The sequence below is a fragment of the Nelumbo lutea genome, chromosome 3, assembly GCF_056320005.1.
Source record: "Nelumbo lutea isolate HS-2025 chromosome 3, American lotus-T2T, whole genome shotgun sequence".
Lineage (NCBI taxonomy): Eukaryota > Viridiplantae > Streptophyta > Magnoliopsida > Proteales > Nelumbonaceae > Nelumbo > Nelumbo lutea.
The window spans coordinates 44209937-44235565 of NC_142686.1; the positions used below are offsets into that span (position 1 = coordinate 44209937).

The 25629-nt window shown below is 38.6% G+C and overlaps 1 protein-coding gene and 1 pseudogene across 2 annotated transcripts; one reads left to right on the top strand and one right to left on the bottom strand.

Annotated features, from left to right (window-relative positions):
• The first annotated feature begins 2384 nt into the window (after window positions 1-2384).
• On the top strand, window positions 2385-18914 carry LOC148864601 (phytochrome-interacting ankyrin-repeat protein 1-like). Its single transcript, XM_088977127.1, has 3 exons — window positions 2385-3601; window positions 17414-17585; window positions 18398-18914. Exons 1-3 carry the CDS (start codon window positions 3470-3472, stop codon window positions 18613-18615), a joined length of 522 nt encoding a protein of 173 aa, XP_088833253.1. The 5' UTR covers window positions 2385-3469; the 3' UTR covers window positions 18616-18914.
• Window positions 18915-19223: 309 nt separating this feature from the next.
• On the bottom strand, window positions 19224-20706 carry LOC148864602 (F-box/kelch-repeat protein SKIP25 pseudogene; annotated as a pseudogene). The gene has a single exon (XR_016109730.1). The product of XR_016109730.1 is annotated as an F-box/kelch-repeat protein SKIP25 pseudogene (transcript).
• Window positions 20707-25629: the final 4923 nt, after the last annotated feature.

Consider the following 25629-nt stretch of genomic DNA (forward strand, 5'->3'; position numbering starts at 1 on the left):
CACATTTTCTTTTCACCCTGATTTATTGATGTGCTTGGGAGATTGATCCATAGAACAGACTCGAGGAATTTGATAAGAGGGGGGAGAGTAGGAAGGGAGGAGGTTCCCTTAACACTTTTACAGTTTGCAAATGATACTATCTTATTCTATGGAGGAGGGAACTTCAATTGGATCCGGAATCTAAAGTTGACAATACAACTATTTGATAAGAGTTGTGTGGCGGGAGTGAATGTGAATGAAAGGGACCTAAGGGAATTTGCAGGTGAACTAGGTTGTGTAATTTCGGACTGGCCCCTAACATACTTGGGCCTCCCTTTAGGAGATAATCCTAAGAGTATTAGCTTTTGGACTCCGATAGTGGAGAGGTTTGAGAAGAGGTTGGCGGCCTGGAAGGGAAATTATCTTTCTTTAGGTGGGAGAATCACTCTCATTAGGTCTACCCTAACTAACCTACCTGTCTACTATCTGTCAGTGTTTAACATCCCCTCAAAGGTTTCCAATCTTTTAGAAAAATTAATAAGGAACTTTCTATGGGAGCTTGGAGAGGAGAAGAGAGATCATGGGGTGAATTGGAAGTGGTCACTAGGTGTAAAAAACTATGAGGTCTTGGGTTTGGTAATTTCAAGAAAAGGAATATGGCTCTACTGGGGAAATGGTTGTGGAGGTTTTCGTTGGAAAGGGATAAATTATGGACTAAGATTGTGGCTAGCATTCATGGGTTGGAAGACAATGGCTGGGATCTTGGAATCTTGGCAAGGGCCTCAGCTGCTTCTCCTTGGAAATCCATTCACAATCTGCTTCTAGTTTTCTCCCCTTGGATCATGTATGGTCTAAACTCTAGTAATCGACTAAAATTTTGGGAACAACTTTGGGTTGGGGATTCTCCTCTAGAGGACGAGTTTCCTTCCTTGTATACTCTACCAAACTTGAAAAATGAACCAATATCTTCTTTCTTGGTCCCTTCAGCCTCCACTTTTAGTTTTGGATGGAACCTAAGCCTGCGTAGGGAAATTAGGGATATAAACATGGATAGCTTGGTAACTTTGCTAGCCTCCCTTGAGATTGTCTTCCTAAACCCTACTAAGGAAGACACTAGATTTTGGACTCCTTCTAGCTCTGGTACCTTTTCTTGTGCTTCATTCTTTGAAACCTTAATTCAGCCTCCTATCCCCTTTGGATTGTCCTTTTCGGTTAAGGAAATTTGGAGCAAGCCTATTCCTCATCGGGTTGGTTTTTTTTTTGTTGGAAAATTTTCCTAGAAAGAATCAACACTTTAGACTTACTTCAGAGAAAGAGACCCAACTATTGTCTATTTCCTAATAGATGCTCTCTTTGTAAAGTTGATGGGGAATCTGGCTACCACCTCATGGTCTCTTGTAAGGCTGCTAAAACTGTTTGGGAGTGGGTTTTCTCTCACTTTGGGTATTCTTGGTATCCTCCAAAGGCTGTCCAAGGTTTGTTTTCTCATTCTTTTTTTAGTTGGCCTAGGAAGCGAGGGAAGACTATGTGGAGGTGTATTAGGGTAGCGGTATGCTGGTCATTGTGGGAAGAAAGAGACTCGTGCATTTTTTTCGACAAGGAATGAACATTGGAAGAATTGTTAGATCGAATCCTTTTAAGGGTTGCCCACTGGCTAAAATCTTTGGAGATATTTTCAGATTTTCCTGTGGATGACTTGATAAAAAACTGGAAAGAGATTGCTTCCAATGCTAGATGCAAGATGACTCTTTGTCCGTTTTGATGGTAGCAGTGTAAGGAATCCAGGGTCCTCTAGGATTGGAGGAGTCTTCAGGAATGAGGAAGGGATTGTTATTGCTTTATCCTCTGGCCCTATTATAGAAGGTGACTCTCTTAGGGCTGAGATCCTTATAGCGCTTGAAGGAATTCGAAGAGCAAAGGAATTAAATATCAATCGTTTGATCCTGAAAGGTGATTTGAAGGTGGTGGTTAGTTGGTTGAAGACAGAGGACAGTGGTTTGGGGAACTTTAACAATGAAAAAAAAAAAAAAAACAGTTCTTATGACTGGGTAGGGACATTGAGATTCCATACAGCTGGATGAAGAGGAGTGCCAACTCATTTGCGGATGGGTTGGCCAAGCAAGGAGTGAATAGGGAGTCTGTTTTTTGGGCTAGTTTTTAATCTTTTCTCTTTGCACTCCCTTTGTTTTCTGTTTTTAGGGAGCTACGATATTTTATCTCCCCTCGTGTATCGATATTCCATCTTTTCTTTTAATTTAATGAAGCTGGTGTTATTGATAAAAAAAAAAAGTCTTACTCTTTATTCAATTTTGGCATTATTATACCATCAAGCAATTTATCCTGTTTAAAAATTATAGGAAGCTACTATTACCTCTATTGATCAAGCTGAACTTTTTGGCCTTAACAGAAATCCAGACGGATGCACAACAAATAGTTCGAGTCTTAGAGAAGACCAATGATCTACCCTGATCGTGCCATTGACTTTTGTTAAAGACCAGAAGTTTTATTTTGTAAATCGAACTTATAATGTCCCTGCCCACACGGTGTCCCAAATGGCTAAATCGCATTTCATGTGGGGGATTCAGAACCCCTGATCGGGCTAGGGCTGTACTCAAGCTGACCTAATCCGGCCCGACTTGTACCCCCTGACGGTGCGGCCGGGGATTCACCAGAGGCAGTCACGGAGTCGGAGTCAACTGAAGGAAGACCAAGATCGCTATATTTTGCCATCTTTGAAAAAGACTGTTTCTGTTTATGGCTTTCGGTTCCGACGTTGCGTTAATAAGGTTATTTTGTCTTTTCACAAGTGATGAGCTCCGTTTGCGTTTATGCTATAAACGGGAATGTGCCATAAATCAATCAAGAAAAAAGGGGAATGTGCCAATAAACATTCAAGCTTTACCTGTATAAATTTAATCTTCGCTTCCCTCGCGTTGGCCTTCCGCCTTCTTCCCTTGTCCTTCCGCCTTCTTTCTGGTTTCTTCAATCTAGGGTTTTGCAGCTATTCATTCGCTTCATGTTCCCGCCAAATCTTCTTCTTCAAAATCTCCCCGATAATCTTCTGATGCTTTGAATTCTATTCCTTTGCTTGGCCCTTTCTGCGATTAATCCCCCTTTTCTCATTTGCCGTTCGGAGACTCCATTATGATTATCTTCTCCCCGCTTAGGTTCTCATCGGCCGTTGCTTCGTTCTTGGTTTCTCAAAATCTTCGTGTGTTTGGGCCTGGTTTGAATCCTTTCTCACCATACGGCATGGCTAATCATTCCTTTGCTTCTCGCTAACTGGATTTCCCTTTCTCTTCCTGGATTTTTTCTGGAAACATGTAAAACGTCGAATTCCATCGATCTCCGGTATCCTTGTTTAATTGGAGTTAGTATATTTGTTCATAAGATATCATTTATTTTCGTCAAGGCTGATAAGGATAAATTCAAGGGTCTAGTTGAATTCGAGGATTTATTTTGCTTTTGAGTTTTATATTCGGACAAAGTTATGCCGCAAGAACAGCCGGGCTCGCTTCGGCGAAGCTTGTCAAGCCGACGATCTTTCAAGTCTTCTGTCGAGAGGGATGATAGAGGTTGGACTCTTCTTCATATTCGTGCTCGAAAAGGTGAACTGAAGGAGGTCAGTGATTTCTGTTCTCTTCTCTTTTTTCTATTTTTTGATTGGTTATTCCCTTTTTCTATTTAGTTAAGCTATTTTGCAGTGTCTAATGATCAAATCATTTACAATGTTAAAATGTCTGTGTGTCTCTCTTTATTCTCTTTTTCTTATGTCTTATGGGGAAATCTCCAATGGTAGTGTCATGTACATTTTTTCCAGTCCAGCTCCCTGAGCAGTCTTGTCAATTTATGTTGCTCTTGGTATAGAGGATCTGGATCAGAAAAATTTGTTTAGGTTGCACTTCTGTTTGCAAGTCGAATAAACGTTATTGAACATTTTTATATGAAAAGAGGTTATTAAACTTGCATTCTACCGTAACACTCCCTTCTTGTTACTGAAGTTAAGTGTTCTATTTGTGGATCTTTAGACTATCTCCAGCTCAAGGTTAGTTTTTTTGGAAGATCACTGAACATGTATATGGTTTTGACTATATTATGGAATTACTATTAACGTGGAACCCCAGGTTTTTAGTTTTTTTGGAAGATTAACCATTGAACTTGTATATGGCTTTGATAAGATCTATTGTGAAATTATTATTAATGTGGAGCCCAACTTGTGCAGCCTAGTGATAAAAGTTCTCTGAAACGAACACAAGCATAGAAATGAAAGTAAGAACTTCAGAAAGAGCACCTACTGTTAATGGTTATTGTTTACAACACCGTAGTGGGTTAAATACGAGTATTAGAGTAACTAAATGGACAAAAAATAATGGCAATGATGACAGATCTGAACTTTGCAAACTCTTAAACAAATAATTACTTCATTACTACTCAAAAACTCTAATCTTCAGCTTTGTTTAAAATGCATACCTCAGCCATTTACCATCACAATTTCTTTTTTTCATTTTTTGATCTCATAATGAAGCCTTGATTATAGTCCATAAAAGGATGGAAAATAGTAGACAGTTCAGTTTTTTTCACCAAGAAAGGGGTTTTATTATTTGTCATTTCAGTTTGCAAATGATTCCAAATTTATCTATAAGGCAGCAATGAGCATCTTTGTTACTTTAGGTCCAACTGTCCTACTTTAGGCCAGTAATACTACTCAGAGATCAATGGTAGTGTCTTGCCTTGCCCAAAGTGACCTTCCAAGTGCAGCTCCTACATACTCAACAATCGGCATAAACAATTGCCTGGTGCACAGATGGTTGTCTTTGCTACTGTGCTCTCCTCTACATGTAGCAAAATATATCTTAGATAAATCACTATCATTTGCATTCATATCTCTAAAATAATCAGATTTGTTTGAGTTAAGGTACTTTTTAACACCTCATACCGAGCATTAAGATAGTGCTCAAATGATGGGAAGAAACACAACATTGTAAGTGCTATAGTTGAGTTGAGAGCCTGTGAGCTTCTCACTAATAAAGACTATGGTCCTCCTTAATTGAATTAGGACTTAAGACTGCCCATGTACCTGTTTTAGAGGTGCTGCACTCCAATTTAAACAAAATGTCAAATTGGGTAGTGCCAACATTGGTGCGTTGATGACTTGATAAGTTTCCCCTTGGGGGGTGTTCATTTTTTGGATTTTGAGAGGGGGAAAGTTGGTCAATGGGATTTTGATTCCCATTGACCAAGAAACCCATGTTCATTTTTCAGATTTATGTGGGGACCAGTGAAAGTTTACTTTCCCTGGTAAATGATACCCATCTCCTAGGTGGGTAAATTAACTTTCCCATCTAGGGGAAGTTGTTAATACTTGGATGGGACAAAAATGCCCCTTTTAATAATGGAATTTTTTTGGCTAAGATTGTCATTGCCTTATTTACATGGGAAATAAAGAACATGGGTAAATGCCTTTACCCGAGTAAGACTTTCCTGGGAAACACTTACCCAGGTAAGTGCATTTACCCGGGTAAGTGACTTAACGAAAAGCGAACGGGGCATTAATGGTATCAAACGCTTCTTGGGCTCGAGTGGACCATGTGAACCCATTTGGAATGAACTGATGATAGAAAGATGCCACCCGAAATATTGTTCTTGGAGTTGACCATTCTTTAACAGTAAGCACTTTACTGTTGTCCACACGAATGCCATCACCTGAGAGCTCATTTCCTTGAAATATGAGTTTTGTTTGTAAGAATGAACACTTGTTTAGATTACCAAAGAACTCAAATGCTTAGATGGATGAGTAGTAAAACTAGAAAGGACAGGGTTTGGAATGAAGACATACAAAGAACTACAAAAAAATGAAGTCATACAAAGGAACCTAGGAGTAGCTCCAGTTAGTGATTTGAAAGGTGCACCTTTGTATGCCTAGGCCATAGGTGGGGCATTTTTCAAGGTATGCGCCTCACCTAGGCTTAGGCACAGCCCCTTTCAAAAGGGATGCTCCTGGTGCACCTTGTGCCTCTATTTAATTGTTGCACTTTTTGCAATTTTTTTTTTAAAGAAGTGTCAGAGCCCTTGGACCCCTGACCTAACCCCCCTTATGTTAATATTGATCATTCACCTTTTAATACTATAAAATTTTCAAAAGATAAGCAACTATAAATACAATAACAAAACCAGTATTTTATGTACATCTTAAAAATTTAAGATGCCAGCATGGACTTGTTTGGGCTTTGGGGTTGACTTAGCTTGGTACAATACAAGGTTGTTTTGTAGAATTAGGAATACATTATCTATTTAAAGTAAAGTTGTTATTTTTGCCCTCTACCTTTTTTTGGCCAACAAAAAGAGGGAGAGATATGTGGAGGTGTCTTAGAGCAGCCACTTTGTGGATCATTTGGGAAGAAAAATATGCAAGAATTTTCCAAGACAAGGAGAGATCCCTTACAGTAGTGAAGGATTGTTTCCTAACTAGGGCTTTGGACTCCTTCAGCTCCTTCTCCTTTGTTGACTTCTGGAGGAATTGGATTGTTATAGCCCATTCCTTGATTAAGAAAAACAGATCTGTAACAGTTTGGGCACCTCCTCCAGAAGGCTTTACCAAATTGAATTTTGATGGTTCAGGACCATCAGGCAGTGGAGGAGTTCTGAGAAATGAGGAAGGCAACATCATCTCTTTGTTTTCAGGCCTAGTGGGCATAGGGGACTCTACAAGGGCTGAGTTATTGGCTGCTGTACAAGGAATTAAGATTGCCAACCAACTTGGAGTAGAGAATCTACTAATTGAAGGGGACTCCGAGGTGATTGTGGTTGGCTAATGAACCCAGAAGTTATGTGGAATTATAGGGACCTCATAAAAAAAGTCAAATACTTAACAAGACATATAATACTTTGGCTAACTCTTGCTAAACAAGGGTCCTCTAGGAATGGATTATTTTGGGCAGCTATGTAATCTGTTTTATGATCCTTTGTATTGATTAGGAGAGGCTGCACCTCGTGCCTCTCCAGGGAAGCTTGTAAAGTTCTATTATGCTTGATTAATGATATTAATTTTTCTATTACAAAAAAAAAAGAAATAAGGTGATTGAAAGTTCCATTTTTTTGATTTCTTAACAATTGAAAAAATTTGCACCTTGCACCTCGAGTGCAAAAAATAATCCTTTGTGCCTTGCACCCCCTTTTTGATTTTTTTTAAATTTTGTGCCTTGTGCCTTGCACTTCAACCACAAAAGCCCCTTGTGCTTTTAAAACAGAGGCTTCAATAGGTGATAAAATGAGAAGATAGATTGAGATGGTTTGATCACATACATGGAAGACCATCAATAGCACCTGTTATAAAAATGATCTGTTTCAAGTTAAAAGGCTTGTAGGCTCACAAGGTTCCATTAAGAGTAATACCATCATCTCAATCATATATAGCAGCACATCCTTGTTCAACTTGAAAGGCTTATGGTAGTGAACTAGTGATGCTAAAATTTGGTACATCTTGGATGAATGAAAAATTGTCCACAATTCTTTAAGTGTACTATTACTACTAAATGGTAACAAGTGGAAAACATATAAGCAAGGATCAGTTCTAAATCTATGCTTGGCATGACGAAATGATTCTTACAAAAGAAGGGTACACCACACAATCAGTGAAGATTTACTAAAGATTGGAATTCTCTTTAGAATTTGTTGAATGAAAAGGGACATGGTAATTTCTAATAAGGTCATTACTTGTTAACATTACTTTTAAGCCATTGGTCCTGAATATCAGATGCCCAGAAAACCAAATCCCTGATAATGGAAAGAATTTATAATGCTAGCCAAAGCATACACAGACAAAAAACTATCTAGACATTATTCATAAAAAAAACTATCTAGACATGATAAAGCAATAAAATGCAAAAGGGATATAGGATGTAGCTGCAGTAAGGAGTGGTTGTCATTGCAATGGGTTCATGGAATATGGTATATGCACCTTAGAGCTCTAATCCTATATTTCAGGTCACCCTGGATTGTAAAAGTATAACTAGAGCATGCTTTTTAAGTACTATACACTATTATTTTCCATAGAATAATGATGTTTTCCTGTTATCAATGAAAAAAGAGCATATTTGTTAATGCAATCAGCATGAAAAGTTTATTTACTTCCTGTTTTATTTAAAAACCAAGGAATTGATTATGTGGATGTTTTAAATTGGGAGAATTCTTCAATGGGACAAATCTTTCTTACATGCCAAGGCAGAAAATATGCTTGCACTTGTCCCAACAACTTGCAGCAATAAATGGAAAACCACTATATGCTCTTCCTGAGGTTTTGAATAGATGAGCCTGCACTGTGGGTTCAGCATTGTTGTTGTTGTTAGTTTTTTCTTTTTTCGGTTTTGTGGACTAATTTACTTATCATATTAAATATTTAACTCTGAGGAAACTGAAATATTTCCTCCAAACCGTCCAACTGTGAACTCCCTAATTACTGAAACTATTTCAAATAATTTTGAAGGAGTTAAGGAAGCTGGGAGTAATGGAGTCTACACTAAGGAAAGGTGGCCATCATGTCTCAACAAGTGGACCAAAAGGACTGGGGGTCTTAAGATGGAAGGGCATATTAGGGAAAAGGAAATTAAGTATGGGTAAGATGAAGAGATCGATGGAAGGGCATGGGTCAAATGAAGGGGTGGGGAGTGAAAGAGACAAGAAATGGATGATGGAAGGTACCATCAACTCCAAGAAAATGAGTTGGGACCAGTGTTTTAAAAAACGTTCCTGAGGCGCGCCTAGGTGCACAACGAGGCACATTTCAGGGTGGGTGCCTCGCACCTCACCCTTTCAAAAGGCGCATGCCTGGTGTGCCTAGGCGTGCACCTAGTGCGCCTTGCACCTCAGCCCAGACATGCGTCTTTTGAAACTTTGATGCTTTTTAGCTTTTTTTTTGTGTTTAGCGACGGGGCTAGGAGCTCTGCCCCTGGACCTCGGTGCCATGCCCCTCAAGGCAAGCCCAAACAAGTCCACACTAGGTCTTAAATTCTTAGTTGTTCATTCATTCATTCATCCTAATAAAATGTCTTCTTAAAAAGCAATTAAAACTATAAAATCATTATTTTTTTTTTGTGAGAACTAAGAATTTAAGACCTAACATGTACTTGTTTAGGTTTGCCTTGAGGGGCGTGGTACAAAGGCGGCTCGTAGAATCAGGATTATAATATGTTTTACATTCACATTAGCCACTTGAAGTAATGCAATTGAGAAAAAAAATTGTGGATTTTATACAAAAAATTGCTAAAAATAAAAAAAAAAGTCAGAAATTTCAAAAAATGCCAACAAATTTGAAAAGATAAAAAATATTAAACATAATACTAATAAAAAATATAAACTTAAATTTTAAAATAATATTTTAAAAAAACCTATTATCTAAAATTAAAATACATAAACATAAGATGTAAAACATATTCAAATGAGAATTTAAAAATAAAATCAAACATAAAAAACATTTTCAAGCATGTAAAACCTCTAATCTCTTTTTTCACTCAAGTGCATTACTTCACATAGCTGATGTGATGTAAAACGTATTACATTCCTGATTCTACAAGCCACCTTTGTGCCACGCCCCTTGAGGCAAGCCCAAACAAGTCCACATTAGGTCTTAAATTCTTAGTTTTCACACAAAAAATAATGATTTTATAGTTTTAATTGCTTTTTAAGAAGACATTTTATTAGGATGAATGAATGAACAACATTACCAAATTGGGGGTTCTCGGAGCTTCGATGGACGAGCGAAACTAAGAATTTAAGACCTAACATGGACTTGTTTGGGCTTGCCTCGAGGGGCATGACATGGGAGTCTAGGGGCTCCGCTTCTGGCCCAACCGTTATGTTCAAAAAAGCAAAAAAGCGTCAAATTTTCAAAAGGTGCATGCTTGGGCTGAGACGCAAGGCGCATCAAGCACATGCTTAGGCGCACCAGGCGTGGGCCTTTTGAAAGGACTGCACCTAGGACCTAGGCAAGGCACATACCCTGAAATGCACCTCGCTTGTGCACCTAGGCGTACCTCAAGCACGCCTTTTAAGTCACTGTTTGGGACTGCCATTTTGAGAGGTTGGGCTAAAGTTTTCAAAAGGGGAAATTGGGGCAATAGGTTGAGTGATTAAGAGTTTGGAAAGATGGGATTTAATTCGACCAAAAGAGGTAGAAGAAAAGAGTTTGAACCCATAAACGATTGGGTTTGGGTGGTATGAGGTATGAGAACGGGAAGGAAAGTAGAATTTTCAAAAGGAAGGAAGATGAAGGAATTTCCTCCTTGTTCAGTTCAGAAGGATGAATCATAGCGATCTGAAGGCATTGAAGGTTCAGAAGTGCCAACTTTCAAGGGGGGATCCAATCGAAGAAATCAATCAAGCAACATCTTCAAGACAGAACTCCAACACCTAGAGTCCATTTGATTAATTCTACAAGTGAGGAAGGAAAATGTTTATAGGGAAAGTTGAAGGGGATGGTGGAGATTCCGAGGATGGGGGGCGAGAAACAAGCGTAATGTCAACTAGAGTGAAATCTTTAGAAATTATAGCTCAATTGAACAATGTGGTAGTTTGGGACTTTGGGTCTTCCACTTCTCCTGCTTCTTTTACTACTTCGGATTTGGAAATTCCTATGAGAGAGGGAGATAATAGAGGAGACAGTTTTGAAGCTACGGACGAAGGGTGAAGTAGAGTGAGAAGAAAAAGATCAGGGGAAGACAAACACAAGGTTTATAACAGAAAACGGATGGTGGGGCAAGGAGGTTAAGGGGTTGGAGTTGAAAGGTTAGAAACGGAGGACTAGAGGGAGACCGGAGAGGGAGAAGAAGAGTGGGGGTCAAAATTGAAAAAGGATATTGGGGAAGACAATATTGAGAGAGGAAAGGTGAGCTTTGACCAGCTTTGATTGATAGACAGGTGGAGGTTGGGAATGCCCTAGGCCTTTTTTTCCTAGGAGGAGAAGAGGTAGTGAGGAAGGCAATAGAACATTTCAAGAAAATGTAAAGTAGAAGCTTCCTTTCCTAGTCAAAGAAATTTGGTTCTCTCCTACTCGCCCTAAAATCAGTGCTTTTTGTTGGGAAGTATTTCATGGTTGTATTAATACCTTTGATGTACTTCAAAGGAAAATAGCAAATTGGTGCTTGTCCCCTAACTGGTGTGTCCTGTGTAAGTTGAGTGGTGAGACTACTTTCCACCTTCTAATATCTTGCTCTTTTGTCAGTTTTATTTGGAATTGGTTTACTTCCCTTTTTGGGTTTAGGTGGTCCTCTGCTGACAGGGTGGAAGGTTTGTTCAACCCTAATGGTATCAGTGGCATGAAAAGGAGGGGTAGGATTCTATGGAGGTGTACTAGAGTAGCAACACTTTGGACCGTTTGGGAGGAAAAAAATGATAGAATATTTGAAGGTAAAGAAAAATGCAAGGAAGGTTTAGTTAAACAATAACATTGAGGGTGGCACATTGGGTAAAAAGCTTGAAGCTGTTTTCAGCTTTTAAGGTTGAAGACTTTTTCAGGGTTTGGGGACTTATTGCTGCCTCATCATCTACGAGACAACAGTTTTTTGAGACTTGGTCTCCTCCAACAGATGGTTGGAAGAAACTGAACTTTGATGGGAGTTGTGTGGGTAACCAAGGCCCTTCAGGCATTGGGGGGGGGCATTAGAGATGAAAATGGACTCGTTATTGCTTTGTACTCCGGTCTTGTGGAGGAGGGTGATGTGGCAAGGGCAGAGTTTCTCGCTGCAGCATATGGGGTTGGTAAGGCTAAAGAGTTGGGTATTAATAGATTGATCATTGAGGGAGACTCAAAAACTGTGATAAAATGGTAGCAGAAAGGGGGAAGGAGTGACATGGCAGTTGAAGAATGATTTCCGAAGATTTAAATGGATGTCAAGGAACATGTTAATCCGGGTGGGATGGATTAGGAGATCTGCCAACAGTTTGGCAAATAGCTTAGCAAAGCAAGGGGTTCAAAGGACACATATGTTTTGGGCACATTTGTATTTCTGTCCTGGGTCAGCTTACTAAGCTGATTTCTTTCACAACTTCTTGTTGTATCCTAAAAGTTTTCTAATTAATGAAATTCTTTCAAAGTTATTGATAAAAAAAAAATAAAAAGGAAAATGTAAAGTATAAGAAAGCAGGGCTGATTTGGAGCTGCGTTTTGTTTGCAAGATGTTGGAATTTATGGAAGGAAAGAATTAGAAAATTTTTCAGAGCCAAGGCTTTGGTTTTGGAGAGGACAGTGGCGGCTATCAGCATATCTATTGCTGGTTTTGCTTTGTTTGATTTCTAATTGAGTTAGTTGGATGGAACTCCTGCCAGGTGGGTGTTGCCTTAACACCCAGACAGGTTGTAGCTTTTTATTTTCTAATGAAATTTTATTTTTACTATAAAAATTGATTTAAATATTTAATCTGAGCATCAATGGTCAAAAATAGCCTAGGCAATCCTCACTTGGTGGGATTTCCTCAAAACATAATTTATACTTGAGAGGTTGTTGCTTTCTCTTTCTTTTAGTTGAGGTGTCTCTGATTCATTATATGTATGAGTATGACATGTCACAGAAATTTTTTGATATTTAATTAAAGAAACATCAAAGTATACAATACAGGTAACCCTTATAGAGGAGCTAGGTTCGTCCTCTCACGAAGACTTAAAGTCATACTATAATTGAGCCCAATTTGGTAGATTCCCTATTAACCACCTACTTTACTAAAGTATCAGCCATCCCATTTGCTGATTTTCCAATCCACTGTATCCTTGATGTCATATTGTTAGTTATCCATTTAGGCTTCTTGAGTACATCTCTATAAGCTCAAGCTACAGCCTACAGTTTCTGGGTTCTTCAACTGTCCCACTACCAGCATAGAGTGCCCTTCAATAAACACGTTCTCTATGTTCAACTCTTTTGCAATCTGCAATCCTCGAAAAAATGACCAAGAATTCAGCCCTAATAGAAACCCCAACACCTGCCCCAAGAAAAAAGCATCAACATCTATGACGTGTCACAATGTAAATAAGAGCAGTTGCTTTTCAAAGGAGGGGATCCAAACTTTCTTATGTTTACATGGATTAGGCTGTATGGAGTGACTTATTTAAGGGCGTTGCGTATCTTTCATTTTTATTCTAATGGAGAGTTAAATTGTAAATTTCCGCATTCACAAATTGGTATTAGAGCACTCTGTAGATAAGGGACCAACCACTACCATCATCATGTCTGGCTGCTAATGTCATTGTCACCAACTGCTGAAGCCAGCAAACCCTATGGTCAGCCCACCCTCCTGTTTATGGAAACCCTTGATTTTTATCAGGCATGTTTTGGTGGAGGTTTTATATCTATTAATGAAGGTTTTGACCTTTTTTCTTTGAATTTTCTCTTGAAAATTTGAAGAAAATCATCTGGATATCAGATCAATCCACCTATCTGTGGGAGTTTTTATTAGTGTATATGGTATCGTTAGAGCCGTATGATATTTGTGAATGCCCCAGATTTGGTTTGAAGATGTTTTCTCTGCTCTATAACCACCACCTAGTAGGTTTTATACCTTTGTGTGCTTAAGCTCATATCTCTTAGATGTATTTGATTCAAGGAGTATTTGTGCCCCTTAGTGTTTTCTTGGTAACTGGTACTCTGGTGGGTGTTACTGATGGAAACAAATTTTATGGGAACAACTGGATATTTTATGGGAATCAATGATAACCCAAATATCCAGATTATGACAGTGAAACTTAATGGGAACATTGCTAGAATGGTCCTAATTCATGAAGAGGTATGTTGTAGGTTGTAGAGACCGAAAACAACTCTCATCCAATGACCCTAATCATTCTAGATGGGAACAAGAGAACCTTATAATTTTTTTGTGGCTGATTTTTTTCTATGCAGCGCATATAGCCAGGGAACTACATGTTCTTATCAATGTCTAAAGACATTTGGGAGAGGGTTTTAGCCATATATTCTAAAATTTACAATACTGCCAAGGGCTATCAATTGCGCAGAGAAGCCAGTAATCCCAATCTTTAATCTACCAGGTGCACAGAGAAGCCAGCTCACATAGCAAGTAACTAGATGTTCTTATTGGCAGCTAAGGACATCTTATATTCTTTTTCTTTTTTCTAAATCCTGTGTGATCATCATTTCTGCTTTTCAATTATAACAGCAGAGGGGCATTGAACTATTATGGTAGAAGGTTGCCCCTTAAACCTTTTCCTTTGCATTTAATATACAGGTGCATTCTATTATCTATATATTTGTAACTTTTAAAATAACAAACATTCCACTGAGTAACTTTTACTTGAGTTTTAGGAGATCACTGGCAATTGGTAAGCCTTTTTTTTTTTCAAAATAAAACTGCTTCATTAGCAAAAAACGATATTTTATTTTGCAAATAAAATCATGCATATTGGCAAACATGCCTTGAGTGATAAAAAGGGTTTAATCTTTGTTTTTTTCGTTTACTTGTATTTTTCTTTTATAATTTCACACACACACACACACACTATCTCTGTCCCTCCTGTATTAAGAGAATAGAGTTCCATTCTCTACTTTTAGTGTTTGATTCTTTTATGCTAGGTTAAGAGGATAGGGAAATAAAGAAAAAATAACCCAATTCTAGTTCCAGGTCAAGGTTGAACACCTGGCATTTTGTCAGTGTCTCTCAATTTCAGTTTGGGATCTGACACGAGTTTGGATGTGGTTAGATCAGATTACTCTTGTGAAAGTTTGGATGTTCTCTCTGGCGGTAGAAGATCCAATTTTTTTTTTATTAATGAATGGCATTTTATTAATTAGAGATAGAAATAGTACAAGCATGAAGCACCCTAAGAGGAGACACAAGTTGTTACCTCCCTTTAAAGGTTGATCCAAACCCAACTCTTTTCAGATTACAGTTACAAAATAGCCAAAAATAGAGAATCCCTTGAAACCCCTTGTTTAGCTAAAGGATCTGCCAAAGCATTTGCTGATCTACTAACCCACTGAAATCTAATTGACATGGTTCTCGTGCTATTTGACTTTTTTGATGATATCCCTATATCCTCAAAGAACAGTTTTTGGGTCCGACATCCATCCCACTATCACCTTGGAGTCTCCTTCAACTATCGAATTAGTCACTCCAAGTTGGTTGGAAATCTGTAGTCCTTGTACCACAGCTAATATCTCAGCCCTTGTGGAGTCTCCATAACCCACTGGACCTGAGAATAAGGACAAAATGTTGCCATATTCTTCAAGATCCCTCCTGTACCCGAAGGTCCTAGATTGCCTTGACTGCTCCCATCAAAGTTCAACTTTACAACCTCTTTCGGAGGGGGTAACCAACTTGCTTGTGTTTTATTTTTCTTGGATGAGGTGGAGGCCACTACTGCCCAACTCCTTCGAAGGTCATCACTAGAGTAATCCGCAAAGAGATTGGTGGTTTTTAGCCAAAGGATTGCCCTTGCTGGTATACAATCCTTTATTTCAGCAATGCTTCTCTCCCGGAAAATTCTAGCCATTTCTTTCCTCCCAAATGGTTCATAAGAGGGCTGCCCTAATATATTTCCACATTACTTTCTTTCTCTTCGTTGGTCAACCAAAAAAAGACGGAGCAAAAAGCAGATTTACTTTAGGAGGTAGGTTCCACCTGTGCCCAAACAGCATAAAAACCTAAGTCCAAATATTTACTGTAAAAGAGCAAGAAATCAGTAGGTGATAACAGCCCTTCATTCTGCACTTTACATAAGATGCACCAATTAGGGGACAAGCATGAATAAGGTCTTTTTTTTTGTACAATGTCCACAATATTAATTTTACCATAATACACTTCCAACAAAAACCAGCAATTTTAGGTGGAATTGGCCTTGACCAAACTTCTTTAACTGGGAACAACAAAGGGGAAGGAATAGAGCATAGGGACTTAAAGAAGGAAGAACAAGAGAAGGAGCAACTCAAGGTCAAAGACCAAATTCTTCTATCTGGTTTAGGAGGATCCAAACAAACAAAATCAGGTAAAAGTAATAGCTCAAAGGCAGAAACCGATTCCTCATCCCTCAACCCTCTACGGAACCCAAAATCCCAGTTAAGAGACAACAGGAGAATGGGGGGAGAAAGAAACCTCGAAACAGGCTCCTTTTTATAGAGGGAAATATAAAAAAGGGAGGGATAGAGGTCTTTTAAGGGTTGGTTGCCCACCCAAACATCTTCCTAGAGAAGCACAGAATTATCATTGCAGACATCATACCTTACGAACTTGAAATCGCTAGCAGATTTCTATGATGCATGTATTAAATCCTAGCATCATGGGATCTCACAGCACAAGGGATAGGGGATGAGGCAGAGGCAGATCTGATAAGTTATCTTTTGATTGTCCTCCTGAGTCTAGGGTGCGATTGGTGTTTTGAAGCTGTTGAGGCCTGATGTATGCTTTTGTTTTGTTAGCTTGATGGACTGTGCTTTACAGTTTTGGGGTGTGGCTGGTTGTATTTGGCTGGGCCTAATTTTGATTCTTTGTGGGATTGAGAACCCTCTTTGTTTGGATCTCTAGTTTAGAGGCATCATCTGCTTGACTTCCATTGTATACCTTTTATTCCTTTAATAATTATTACCTAACCAATTTAAAAAAACAATTTTAATATAAAAAATCATTGCTTAGGTGATGCCTGGATTGACACCTGGTAGGCAACAAGGGACTATTGTTGCTCAGACTTGACCTTGACAACCATGGGTGTATTAGTCATGATATGCTAAAAGGCTCATACACATGGTTTACTTGGATGACTGGTAATTGTGGTGGTGCTTATCATGATTATGTGAATATAAAAACAGTTTTGATTTGGGATTGTGTTCATTAACATGGATTTCTGTCATTTCAAAGAATAAAATCCATCTCAAAAGCTTCAAAAAGCTTGTCAAACCTTGTGTTCTGAAATTGCAGGAAATCCAAAATTGAAATATTCCCTTGATTTAAAAGTAAAGCTTCCTCAATCTGAAAACCAATGTCCATCTTTGTGGGTCTAACTGTTGATGTTTTGCTGCTGTGATGTGGGACCTGCTTGAGAAAGAAAGGAGAATTGGTTCACTGAATCAAATTGAAGAATGCAGAGGTTTTATCTTTGCATGATATCAATTTCATAAATAACAACTTTCTGGAATTTAGCATGGGTCCTGGATTTTGTAAAATCATGCCCCAGAAAATTAGTTCAAGTTGGGGAAGATCACCTTAATGGTTGTAGGGATTAAAATTCATGTTTGGTAGATTGCCTGTGTGGCTCAGTTTGGAAGGAATACAAATGCAAGTATGTACAGTACAAATACATACAAAATACAAGGATTTGCACTCTACATATTTGTATCTGTACTCCTTACAAACTGAACCTATATATTGGAATAATTTTGATGGCAGTTCTCTATTACCCCCTATGTGCAATGCTGATTGATTCCTAAACGTATATTTTTGGCTTGCAGGTGAAGCGGCTACTGGATGAAGGCATGGATGTTAATGCCCCAGCATGGGGCCCCAAGTCACAAGGTGTGACTCCTCTCCACCTTGCTGCACAGGGTGGCCATCTGAAAGTCATGGATGAATTGCTTGAGCGTGGTGCTAACATCGATGCAAGAACAAAGGGCGCATGTGGCTGTAAGTATTACTTAGATGAACCTGCATTGTAGCTTTATACATCTAGGAGTGTTTGCTTGTGGTTGTGGTTCATCAGTTGAATTTGCAACTCATTGGTTCTGTGCCAGTGTTGGTGATCAAAGAAATTAATTGGGGCATCTATCACCTTCATTTGGTTATCTTTTATTTATAGGTTTCTTTGGTTGGTTCATTTGTATTGAAGCTCCAACCAAATTAAATCTTACCAGCCACCAGCGCTGCCGACAAAGGGAGCCTAGTTATTGGTCATAGCTCCAAGATCTGAACGGTTTACACTTTACACGTGGTTGGCGCAGAGGCAGTATTCAATACGAGATTCATTGAATGTAGTGGTGCACAACTTGTCTCGTTGCCCTTTTTGGGTAAAAAAGATTTAAGACATGTATCCATCTCATCATGTTTGGTTAGCTGTTTTAAAGTGGATATTGACTTTCAAGGCTAAAGACCAAAAAATATTGGATGCCCTGGGGTCGTTTTCCGGTTACTGGCCATGCTAAGCTCGTAGGCCCCCCCGGTTTGGTCTGCATGATTGTTAAGTTGAACCATCTAACTTTTGACGTAGATTGATGGTTGGTGCTCCTGTTCAAAGGAAGAAGAACAATTTACCACCTGAAGACTTGGCTGTTGCATGTGCAACCGCATATGCTTGAAGGAGTCGATTAGTTTTTCCTGTGAACAACTTATTAAATTTTCATCTGAGAAAATGATCCTTTTATGCTTTTCTTTTCTGAATTAATTCTCATTTTTTATTGGTGATATTAACGATATGTGCTGCCCGTTTTATCAAAACCTAGGGACACCTCTGCACAGTGCAGCTAAAGAAAGGAAGAGGGAAGCAATTAGATTCCTGGTTGAGAATGGAGCATTCCTGCCTCCCGACATCAATGACAACAGGTTTAATCCTCCACTTCATTACTGCCCTGGTCTTGAATGGGCCTACGAGGAGATGAAGCGCCTGCAAGAGGAAAGCCTCTCTTCCCCCGGCGAAGGTTCCTGCTGCTCCGAAAGCTAGACGCTACTTCACCAAATACAATAGCAGTGTTGATTATCATTTGTTCTCTCTCTCGTATTTACAGCTTAGCTTGTCTTACGGACTTCTTGTGCTTGTTTTAGCCCTGGCCTGGCTTACTGTACTTACTCTACTCTCAACTAAAAGTTTAAAGCCATTATGTGATTGTGTTACTTTACAGCTTGTTTACCCTGTCATCACCGTTCTTTGCGTGTGGACGCTGGATTTGTAACTTTTAAGTAACCATTCAAGTGTCTTTTTCCCTGTTGGATGCTTTGTATCATAATTTTGGGTTCTTTCAATGTCTTGATTGTTGCTACCACATTTCTCATCGCAAAAAGATATTAGCTGAAAAAAACACGCAATGACTGTTATTTCAGCGGGCTGTGAACCAATCATTCAAATGATAACCCCCACACGCCAGTTCCATAGCAACCATCGCATCCGCGTTCCTTAAACCCCACACGCCAGCTCCAACGGGATGAGGTTGAATCAACCAAAAGACTAGAAAAAGTGTTTCTTTGTCTTTACGTTCAGAGTTCAATGTCAAGGAGACGAGAGACAATATTTTTTTTTTTTTTTTGGGGTGGGGGGGGGGGGGGGTGCGCGCATTTAAGGCGATAAAAGATTGACTGGGATGACATGGAAATGTCATCATACGATTAACAAACTCGAATTTAAAAACAAAATCAAAAAGAAAAGTGACTTCTTGCCCGGGGAGAACATTCTGCTGTACGCTGGTGAAGGGGGGGCTTGACTTTGAATGATTAAATGAATCAGGAATCCGGTTCCGGCCTACTAATCGTCGTCCTCGGCAAGATATGAACAGCGAGAGCGTGTAACGCTGACGGTGGATCCACAACCCACAGTCGCGGCGGCCTGGCGACTACATCCACCACGGCAATGGCACTTTGGTGTGCACGAATAGCGCAAACTCTACCCCCGCCAGCTGCAATTTGAACCGCCCCTTTTAGATGGACTGACTCAATGAGCTTCTCCCAGCAATCTCCACAAGGGTTGTATCTGCCAAGTACCCCTTTCATCTCATCAACCACATACAGCACATCTTCGTCCATCGACGCCGCCGGCCCGTTCCAGCCTACCAGCATCCCTTCCGGCATCTCCTCCCACTGGTCCTTGTCCACGTCGTAAACTGCTCCTTCTTTGAGTGCACTCCCGTTGACGTTCACCATACAAAGCTTCCCTCTCCACCCCACAGCCTCCACTGCCTCCCGACTAAACCTCCCGTGCTTGAGTGCAGCCACCTTCTCCCAATCCCAACACGAGTATGAGTATCTCGTCCTGTTCTTCAAGTCCCACCGCTCTGCAGATCGGGCCACCTCTCCATTGTAATGCGACCCAAAGCCACTCACTACATAGACTGCGCCCTCAGCAGAGCCCGTGGCGCACCAGCGGCGAGGGGTGGAGATTGTGGGGCCCAGTCTCCATCGGTTGGAGCCCGGGTCAAAGACCAGAGGGCGTGGGAGGGCGGGGAGGAGGTGGTGTGTGGTGGCTGCCAGCAGGACGAGATTGCCCGAGACAGCAACAGATTGGATGGGGAAGTTTCGGGCTATGAAGGACGGGTGACGGAGGAGAAGCGGTTGGAGGGCGGGATCCCTTGGAGGCGGGGGGAGTCGATCCCACGTTGATGAGATGGGGTCGAACGAGAAGAATTCGATCGAATTGGATTGGTCTTGGTTAACAGAGGATTGGGTGGTGGTTGGGGTGGGTCTAGAAAGGAGAGCGTAGAGACAGAGAAACGGAGGGAAGGAAGAAGAGTAGATAAAATGTCGCCATGAGCGGCAGACGGAGTAGAGCAACGCAGGAGGAACGAGCGAGAGACAGAGCTGCGCAAGGTGGTCCGGAAGTCCTGGTATTAGAGGGTCGTAACCGGTCTGATCTTCTAGCTTCCACCGCTTTGCGGAGGCGACGGTGGTGGCGTTCGCCATGGTTGGTCACTCCGTGGCCGTGTTGTTAACAAGTCTTTCTCTGCTTCTCTTGGCCTTTCTCTCCTACTGACTGGCCTCCGTCGTGTTTTTATCTTCTTCTTGGTTCGGAAAAAAGGGCAATAGCCTTTATCTTGATCTGAATTTACGAAACTGACATTCTTTGTGAATTCACGTTTTCTTCTCTTAATATCACAAAAACACCATGTTGTCATGAAGCCAAAAAAGAAAAAGACCATGCTGTCCTTCCGCGTTGAGAGTTGAGACCAATGGACTTCGTTTGGGGCCGGAGGAGTCCTGTTCTGTAAAAGTAGAAATGAATTGAAGTCTTGGGTCCGGGATGATATTGATGGCAATACCAGCTGGTCAGGTATGGTGTTAGATTCCAGTTTGATGGTTGATGATCTGGGTATTTCGGTAAAAACAGAAATGGAACCATCCAAAATGGATAAAGAAAATTCTTATCCAACTGCTCTGTTTCCATTCAATCAGAATCTAAATGCCATAAGCAGAGATCAGATGCCTAGTTTCAAATTTGATTCGTCAATTGTTGGATTTGAATATTGAGCATCATTAATTAATAAATCAACTAATTAATCAGAAAATATTATATGTTGATTAACGAAATTGAAAATGATTTGATAATGTATAATGACCAAAACTGATTTCAAAATAGCTTATGAGACTTGGTTCATAAGTCTTTTTAAGTTAACATACAACACCCGAACCAACTTTAGAAATAACTTTATGAAGATATAAGCATATATCTTAGGAGTAGAAAGGATATGATCAGAAATGTAGTCATTCCTAGGAACTTAGGAAATCCTTCTTACCCCAAAAAATGGAGCAATTCTAATATGTGATAAAATAAGAGAAAATAGACTAAGATGATTTGGTGATATGCATAGGACCGTCAATGGGCTGAATTGATCTAATGGACTTGAACCGATTGGGTCAGTTCTGGTTTCAAAACTAGAACCGATGGGCAAGTTTCGGTTCCTCTTGTCTCAATTCTTATCTGTTTGGAACCGGTTTCACCTAGTCCTGAACTGATTCAGACCTGACCCAAGCTATATATATATATATATATATATATATATATATATATATATATATATATATATGCACACACATAATATATATTTAACATATATAATGTATTAAATTGTATATAATTTAATATATATATTATATATAATATATTAAATAAAAAAATATTATATATAATACTTTTAGGAGGTTTATTATAATTGGCTCTATTGGATTATAATGTATAATTGGTTTGATTCTGGGTCTAAAATTACACAACCTATAGGGTTTGGTTCAATTCTGATTCTAATTGGACTTGACTTAGACCCTACCTGTTGACAGCCCTATGCACAGATGGCATTAATAGCACTCGTAAGAAGTGATTTGGCACAAATTGAAAGGGCTAAAAGGGTAAAGAATAGACCAAAAAGGACATGGGTAGTAGTAAAAATGATTTTAGCACCTATAATTGGTTGAATGGATATGATGATGATTAAGCATATATATTGGATCAAATTGGAGTAGTTTTATATTAGATCTACTTATGAAATGTTTGAATTCAGATGGCCCTATATATTAGATCTACTTTGTAACTAATGCTGCATTTGGAAACAATGCAAATATGTAGACTGTAAAATGAGTCATATAAATTACAAAATTGGGTTAATTTTGTACTGACAAATTTACCTTCTTACCAAACAGACTTTTAGCTGTAATGGATGCAAACATGAATTCCAATATATATATATATATATATATATATATATATATATATATATATATATCAAAATCCCGCTTAAATGTAAATTTACTTCTTTTTTATTAATGTGCTTTTACATCTTATTATCAATGTAAATATGCATTGATCTGTCATTTGCCAATGCATAAATGTAATGTTGTCAAATACAAGCAAAAATGAACTAGAGTGTAAATTTACCCTGAACTGGAATTTACACTCTATTTGTATTGTTTTCAAACGCAGCCTAAGGTTATATTTGATACCATTGCTATTTATACCTGAAATGCTGTAGATTGATCAATACAAATTAGCATACAACTATTATTTGAGGTTGTTTATAGTTGAAGAGGCATACCTTCAAAATGTATGTGCAGGTTGTTGTCTATGAAAATGCCAAATTGACGTTTCTTTCTCCAATGGGATGAAGTATAACCATTCTAGCTAAAGTGACACTCATGTATGATGTGACTAAACGAACTAGAGTTCGAATGAGATAAAATAACTCAACTCTTGTTATTGTTATGTGTTATGTATATATTAAGATGAGTACAAGATAGAATGTGGAAGTTGTACACGTTTGAAATCAAAATTATGTTACAACAACTAAAAGAATTATCCTATCAACCCATTGTACACATATGCATGGCTCATGGTATGTGGAGATAAGTTGTTATTTCCTAAAAAGTGACAACACATATCTCTCACCAATTTGTATTGATCAATCCAAAATGTTTCAAGTAGAAACAACAATGATACCAAATACAATCTAAATTACGCGGGATTTTCAAAAGCATAGTTTAAGGAAGGGCTTTTTACATCTATATGCCCTTCTTTGTGCTAATTCCCTTGTGTTTCTTGCTTTGTATCTCTTTGTAGCAAGTACTTTTGCCATAAAAGTATGAAAAATAAACCCTTGTTTTCATTGTTTCAGGCAAAAATGTTATCTCTCACATTTGTACTAATCTTCCCCAAATGAACACTTATTTGGCAATTAAGATAAATGGATCAGTGATCCAACAAAAAGAGAATAAAAACTTGTCCAATTATAATATAGATAAAATCTTTCTCTTTTCTTATACAAATCGGTTCTTAAACCCTTAAAACATACTTAAAGTTCTATCAATTGACTTCTAAACTATTGTTTTAAGTCAAAAAGAGTTGCATACAATTTGACCCGGAAGTAATAGTCTTGAAATTAACTAGAGCTGCCAATGGAATATGGTTTGAAACAGGGTAGACCAGTGCTGAACCAATTACTAATTAGTTATATCAAATAGACCTATAACCGAACCACTCATTAATTGGGATAATTGGGTCTGACCTGATTAATATTGAGATCTATAATTTACCTATCATAGTAACAACTTGGATTTTCTTTTTTGATAATATAACCTTAATAAAAAGAGTAAATCCTTTAAACCTATCCTAGGTTTTCTAAAAAGGTCTTAAACCTATCAACTTTGTCCTTAAAAATCCCCTTCACCTTTGGGGATAAAGGGACTTATACACCCCTTCCGTTATTTTATCTTTAGAAATCTAATAGCAACTGTTGATGTCATGGATTTAAACATATTATAATGCCAATTTTTCCTTATTGTAAAATCATTAAATGGTTGATGACTGAAATACCCGTAAATCTCTCTTTACCAAAAAATGGGTTTGTTTATGCAATAAAAAATGAAATACTAAAATACATTTACTCATATTAACAATGTAAGGGTAAAGCAAGGTTCAAAATATCGATACAATGCGATACATTGGTAGGGCGTATCGGCCTGTATTTGTATTGGTTTTTTTTTCTAATTTTTTTTTCGAATCTAGTTCAGATGGGCCCGTTTACCCTCTGAACCACTCGCCAACCCGAAACACCCTTTGTAAGGATGTATCGGAAAGACTCCGATATGATATATATCAGCCGATACGAACTAATACGTGACAAAATTTTGAACATTGGGGTAAAGTTTGAATTGGAAAAAACCTACTAACTTGATAAGAGGAATTAACATGGTACAATAGACATTTAATTTCTTTGTCCACTTAAAAGTAATGGAAGGGGTCCTTAAATTCCTTTATCTAGGGTAGAAACCAATCAAGTCTTTCATGAACTATTTGGGCTCGGCTTGTAACTCAATTTGATTCAATTTAAACTGAGCTTTGAGTTGAACTCAGCCTTAATATAATTTGGCTCGTAAGGCTTACGAACTTATATAATAAAATATTTTTTTATATTTATAATTTTTTAATTTTATAAAAAGCTTGACTCGCTCGAATTCAAAAATTTCTAACGAACCGAGCTCGAACAATTCAACTCGACTCAAATCCAAATAGGAAACTACTGTTTATATGTTAGTAAAAGAAGAATTTTTAATCAAAATCATCTTTTATAATGTATGAAATATATACTGTCTAAACTAATAGGGAGAGGAATACCGTTTTGCAGTCTGAATAATCGTAGTGTACAATTTACAAAGAAGGGCCGTGGGGATAATATTGTCATTGCAGTGAAAAACTTAGGGCTGCTAGTGCCACAAATGTGCTATTTTAAGCTGAAAGGCAGCATTGCACGTGTCATATCTAGAAATCACGAGAATAATCCAATGGCAATTCCGTAAATTTGACTTGTGAAAAGGAAAATTATGAAACTTCCGAGACTTCAATAGGGCCCACACGAGAGAGAGAGAGAGAGAGAGAGAGAGAATATATATCCATAAATGAGAAAAGGCAAGACTGCAACAGCAGATATTGAGTGGTTCATAAAAGCAGCCTTCATGGGGACGCATTCAGCATACTTCCCTCGTTCCCCCAACCGAACGCTTTGAAAAATAAAAGGAATCAAGAATATCCTTTCCCGGTTTCTCTTTTCATTTTCTCGTATTGCTTTCCTTGACTTTTTTCTTTCATTTTCTACCTTTTCCTCTTGTCAATTTTCTTTGTTTTTTATGTAAGAAGATTGATCCCTTTTCATCACCGTTTTCAAAACCGGATCAGATCGATCGGACGGTCGGACCGAAAAAGTGAACCGGTCATGGTTCTGTTTTCTTCCAAAACCATTGATTTTGGTCAACAACTGCTGAACTGGCCAGTTAACCATTCGAACCGTTCAAACCGTTTTGACCATTTTTTAAATTTTTATTTATTTATTTTTGTTTGTCAGAACAGGCCAGTTGTTCAGGTCGAACAGTCAGACCGTTCGAACCAGTAACCAGGCCCCTAACCGGTTCAGTCATCAGTTCGTTTTTAAAAACCATGCTTTTTATTAAAGCTTAAGCTCCGTTTGGTTGATAAGAATAGGGGTTTGAAATC

Bases quoted from the DNA above. Each gene is read 5' to 3' on its own strand.
- LOC148864601 (XM_088977127.1), top strand. From the start codon at position 3,470: ATGCCGCAAGAACAGCCGGGCTCGCTTCGGCGAAGCTTGTCAAGCCGA. The intron at 3,602-17,413 runs GTCAGTGATTTC...TTTGGCTTGCAG, and splicing joins GAAAAGGTGAACTGAAGGAG to GTGAAGCGGCTACTGGATGA. The intron at 17,586-18,397 runs GTAAGTATTACT...ATCAAAACCTAG, and splicing joins AACAAAGGGCGCATGTGGCT to GGACACCTCTGCACAGTGCA.